We start from the raw sequence: 6,058 nt of genomic DNA, 5'->3' as shown, positions 1-6,058 counted from the left end.
ATCATTCAGTGTTCCTTTTTGCCATTATTATTATAGGTTCCTTTATATGTACTAGGAAAAAATATATATATTACAGTGAGAGTGTATAAAGGTGATTTTTAAATGCAAATTCCTATTTTAAGTAATATTATACAGGTTTCTTTATATATTAGGAATAGGTATTTGTTGCAGCGAAAATACTGAACGTGGTTTTTAAATGTATTGTCCATATTTTGAGTGGTATCCTTCATACATTAGAAAAAGGTAATGTATATTAAGTAAATGAAGGTAGATACTTTTTGTAAACAATAAAACGATAAAATTTTGACTGAGACACAAGACAGAGGAATATTTAATCATTCAAAACTGAAAAATTTAAGTACGCAGAACATAGATTCATATGCTTATACAGGGTGGACTAAAAGATTCTTCCTATTTTTTTAAGTAGTATAAGTAAGTAACATAAGAAGATCAAAATATAAGAAGAAAACCAATTTTATTAATTTTAAATTAAATTTAAGTTCAAACACGATTGTCTTTTGTGTACTTTGATCTACTAAAATTTAAAAAAAAATTTTTTTTTAAATTTAATAATACATAATAATATTATATAAATATATATAAACAAATAAATATATAAATAAATATAAATATAAATAAATATATAAATATATAACAAATAAATAATAATATATAAATATATATAATATTTTTTATAAATGATAAAAAATTGAAATGAATAAATATATATATATATATATATATATATATATATATATATATATATACTAAAAAAATTACGGATTTATTTTGACAAAGAGTGATTCTCAGCCGACTTTGTATATTATAAAAATCACCCCTGCGTGGTCGTACAGAGTGTCATCAATTACTAATTCATATGCACAATTAATTATCGGTTATCGGCAGTAATTAATTTGCACGATCGTACGTAGGCAGAAGAACGCGATAAAACGACGATTAAACGCTCAAAGAATTAAGCGCAGCCGAATAAATTAACGAGAGGCGAAATAATTCCTAACCTATTAGGCTCTTAATTCTATCGAAGCGAGCGGCTCCCCAAATTAGCAGCGTCGCGATCGCCCGTTCCGCATATTAATGGGACATCGTTTCTCGATGTGTCCCCGCAAGAAAGATATACAGATTACACTATACCCCGGAGCTGGAGAAATATAGAAAATGCAGCAGGTGTTTATACGTTATGAAAATTACACGACTAAGCGATTATGTGTATGCACCTCCTCTGGCGGGCACGCTCTATTTATTCAGCACGGAGACACGGCCACATAAATTTAGGTTATTCACATACCTACAGTTGAACTACGCCGGCTGTAAAGAAAAAAGAGAGAGAAAGAGAGAGAGAGAGAGAGAGAGAGAGAGAGAAAGAATACTCGAGAATAAAGTACAAGCATTTTTGTAGTGTGCTGTGTGCGCGAGCACGCGTGCATGTGAAAATAGGCTAATATATCGTTGAATAAAACAAGGATATGTATCGTGGGAGAAATAATACCGTGATTTCGTAATTACGCTACGTGCTACGAATAAACGTGTTTTTTTTTTTTCTTTTTCGATCGAAATTGAGAAAACGATAAACAAGAAGCCAGCAATGACTATCGTTTCTTGCACGATGTCGAAGGCTAACAGATTAACAAGCTGTTGAAGCTTGAGAAAATGACTGACCAACAAAATGGATGAAGTGAAACTGTGAAATGCGGCCGATGAATTTCTGTCGTAAATCTGTCTACTTGGCGACTCTTTAAAATTAAAAAAAAATTTTTTTTTAAATTTAATAATACAAAATAATTATATAAATATAAATATATAAATATATATATAAATAAATACATAAATATATAAATATATATAAATAAATAAAAATATAAATATATATAAATAAATACATAAATATATAAATATATATAAATAAATAAATATATAAATATATATATAAATAAATAAATATATAAATATATATAAATAAAAAGTAAAAAATAAATAAATATATAAATATATATAAATAAAAAGTAAAAAATAAAAAATATCTTTCAGAAAAAAAAAAAAGAAGAAAGGAAAATGCATCCGAGAGTTCGTATTCCACGCGACCGAGCTTGTTACGATGAACACGGTGGACATTTGCATGTGGACGTTAATAATGTGAACGATGCGTCCACGCCCACCGGCAATAAATCGGATAAGCAGCTACGCAAACGCGAGTAAGTACACACGATGCATTATTCACACACAGTTTTACTTTTAGCATTTTGGCCGGCTATGCAAATAAACGGCCGGCGATGACGGCCGCGTATTGATATGCATTATCGAATTATTTGTGCGAGTTCTTGCTCCGGAATGCTAATGGATCTTGTTAAAAGCGGTATTAATTTCACTGCTATTCGATCAATTCGCCGCGTTTCGGGTTGCGTGGACAGTGTAAAACATCGTGGCGAACATATTGGCCACTGGCTACTGATTGATTTCTTATTGTTCAACTCGTGATATCGACTGACGGTGAGCCAATGTTTCAACATCGGAACATTTTATACATAAATAATGATTATTCAAATAATCATGACGTTAAATAATCGCTTACACGTGAAATTAAAACGATTATTTCAGTTAAAATAAATGGATTTCGATATAGACAGAAGTCTAGTGACGTGTTCATTTGTTGACAGAAATAGAAATCCGTCGTGTCGATAAGTTTGGTGTCTGTTGATAGTTTAATGATAATGGACGGATAGGTGAACATACATGCATTGGTTCGAACGTAACGATAAATAAAATACCTGTTCAATCTAATAGTGCTTTTTGTTTCGCGGACCATGAGCGCTCGTTCCCAGAAATGCACGGCTTCGGGTAAAATAGTATTCTGAAATAAACCAAAAGATAATGGATTTAATCACCAAAGGTTTTCGTAAAATTTTCATTCGCCTCTACTAAGTTCACAGTGCGTGCAAGTATAGCTCGTCAGTTCGTCGCGATTGTTCAACTCAAAGTGAAAATCCTGGAGTGACTGTTACAGACAATGGGGAGGCAGCGTTATCATACGAATTCTGACGAAATAGTTACTAAATTGGTCGTTCGGATTTTAAATAGAGATATCTCATGGGTGAAAAGGTACTGTGTAGGCTCTAATAACGTCGAATATAAAATTCCGTGAAGAGCGAACTGGCGACTCGCTCCCCCTCTCCACAGCTACTTTAGTCTTGTTTCTCCCTCCTCCAGACTTTGCAACCAAAATTGAAAGTATCTTCATACAGATTTTTTCGTATAAAATCTTGCAAATATTTCTATTTTTTATAAATAATGACAATTATTTATAGAATTAAAAATAATCATTTCCATTTTTATAAATAACAGTAATTATTTATAATTATGTTTATAGATACAAGGTAACACAAAAGTATATACAATAAAAAATAATAGCTGAGATCTCTGGTCGAATTATAAAAACGAATCGCCACAGTACCTTTCGAAAGGTACTTTTTCCATAAATTGACGAAGTCGAAGTCCCGCGCGCGGCGAGAGAATCGAAGAAGAGAGCTCGACGAGGTATGCGACAAGACTCTCCAGAGAGAAGAGGAGATCTTCACTCGGGGAACGGTGCTCGCGAATTCATAATTACTTGCTAAAATACAGAAGGCAATAAGAGGCACACAGAGTGGGAATCGGCGAGCGGGACCAGCAAGTTGAGTATAAATCAGCGTGATCGACGAGGGGGCAACGTTTTCTTTTGTTTCGTCGTAGCGCGGCGGTGGAGAGGGAGACCGGAGAGGAAGAAAACGGCTGATATTACTTCCGACTGCTTTAAACAAACGATCGTCGGAGGACGGTGGCGGCGCTGCTGTTGAGAGCTGAGAAGGAGAGGGGAGGGGGGATTACGCTCGAGCGAACGCGCGCGTCATTAATATCGGCCTAATGGCAAGCGGCTGATAATTAAAACCGGGGCCGAACAAATGGAGCCTCGAACAGCCATGGACGTGCAAACGCTTAATTTCATTTCGTCTTTAATTATTTTTCACCGATTGCATTGTAGTGGGAGGAGGGAGGAGGCACCTCGTTAACAGCTTCACCGATGCAGCCTCCCCCCCCCCCCCACCATTCATCAGGTAAATGACAGAGCCAAGAATTTGCCTCGCGATATAACAAACGGCGAGAGAGACTCGCGACCTAACCGAAACGACTCGTTTAGTGAGCCGTTCATTTTGAAAGTGGCGCAAGTCCATTTATCTTTGAATCAACATATTTCAACGGTGTTGCGTTTCGATGAATTTAATAATGTCGGTAACTGATAGCATGGTGTAGCGTACAGCACAGTGTCTTTGTGTTTCTGAGGGTGTATGATTTACCAACCCAGTTAGTGTGACGGACATTGTTTAGAAAATAACACGTTCTCCTGTGGCTTCAAATTTCAAAATCGATGAAATAACTTTTGTAAGTTTTACAAGAGGCATAAGTCCCTTAAAATAAAAATGTTACGATTTTGTGTTATATAAACTAAGAAATTGAGAAACTTTTATTAAATAAATTATTGTTATATATTATTTATATATTATAATTATAATTATATATATTATATATTATTATTATTAATTTGTTAAATAAATGTTACATTACAAATAATATTTCGTAATTTATAATTGTTCCCCAATTTTCGTGAAGGATTTAAAATAATTATGCTGTATAAGTGTTATATAGTGTAACAAGCTCTCATCTCATATCATAATTTGGAACTCTAAAAATGGGACTTGAGCCACTTTCAAAATCAAAATCTTTATCAATCTATCAACCAGCTAATTTTCCCTGTAAGTCATAGCGATTTCAAATATATTGAATACATATAAAATAATTATGGTGTATAAGTGTAATAAGTCGATTATTATCGTTGTGTTTTAGCATTTTGCAATGTAAATTCAGAGTTTTGAATAGTGCATCCTCAATCATTGACATTTTGTATAGTTCAGTTCTCAAAAATCACATACAATATATTTTTAATCAATTTACCTCTTTCTCCATTAGTATTTCTTAACATTCTACAAACCGCGTCCTCTGGTTTAGTTGAAACGAGAAATGGAACTATTATGATTTAAAAAAAGAAACACTAATCGAACACTGCCACTTTGATAATAAGAAATAGCTCTTATCTCATATCATAGTTACTTCTCCTATCATATCTTGATCAATCTATCAATCAGCTAATTTTCCCTGTACAAAGTCTTAGCAATTTCAAATACAATTGATTACAATTTGTTCAAAAACGAAAGGACAAATCAACTGCGAGATCATCGTGTCCCCCGGAAGAAAGGAAGATGAAAAACAGGGAGGAGGAAGGGTTGTTGTTCGCCATCGTGTTATCAATTATGCAGCGGCATAAATAAATATTTCATGGCGTGTACGGCAACGAACTACCAATATATATTTTTTTTTTTTTGTTTGTTTTTTTCTAAAGCGTTCTAGACGTTTCAACTAGCTAACATGGGGAAATATGGAGAATCAACAGAGGGTTATGAATATGCGCGGAAGGGAGTCAGAGGGAAAATATGCGGCATGTGAAAATATGCACGTGGCAACTGCACGTAGGTAGGTACGTGTCCATTGTCGGTCGGAGCGTCGTGCGGTTATTTGAAAAATTATTCGTTCGTCAACTACAGCACCACCCGCGGTTTTACATTTGAAAAAAAAACAAAAAAAATATATATATCCTCGTTGTACGAGCAATTAGAGCTACGAGCGTTTCTTTTTTTTTCTTTTTTCAATTGTATTTTGTCGTTTCCTTTATCGAGATCGGGGTTCTCAGAACGACGTGTCGTTGACGGACCGTTAAATACTTAAGAAGATAGAAAAATTGTGTCGAAAGTTGGAGGAAATTAATTTTCTACACGGCAGAAAAGAACAGGCCGTTTCCAAGTATCTCGAAACGTCATTTGTGATAGGTATGACTGATGAACACACAGATACGTGTGTCTAAATGTTTAAAGAAAGTATAAAACCGTGTAACATAAAAATATAAAAGCGTAGAAACGTGTGATGTAAAAGTATGGAAAAAAAAAAAAAAAAAAAA

The 6,058-nt window shown here is 33.9% G+C and overlaps 1 protein-coding gene across 4 annotated transcripts in view; it reads right to left on the bottom strand.

Annotated features, from left to right (window-relative positions):
• LOC122528626 (leishmanolysin-like peptidase) overlaps positions 1-6,058 on the bottom strand; it is a 110,639-nt gene that overhangs the window by 28,000 nt on the left and 76,581 nt on the right. For 2 of the 4 annotated variants that reach the window (XM_043653948.1, XM_043653949.1), the window contains exon 3: positions 2,784-2,866. The exons of the other annotated variants lie outside the window; for them this stretch is intronic. In XM_043653948.1, coding sequence (XP_043509883.1) covers positions 2,784-2,821 — 38 coding nt within the window. In that variant the 5' untranslated portion in view covers positions 2,822-2,866. The remainder of the gene's footprint in view (positions 1-2,783; positions 2,867-6,058) is intronic. 4 annotated transcript variants of the gene reach the window in all.

The sequence above is a fragment of the Frieseomelitta varia genome, unplaced genomic scaffold (genome assembly GCF_011392965.1).
Source record: "Frieseomelitta varia isolate USP_RPSP 00005682 unplaced genomic scaffold, Fvar_1.2 scaffold_254, whole genome shotgun sequence".
Classification (NCBI taxonomy): Eukaryota; Metazoa; Arthropoda; class Insecta; order Hymenoptera; family Apidae; genus Frieseomelitta; species Frieseomelitta varia.
This window is presented reverse-complemented; position numbering and strand designations above follow the sequence as displayed.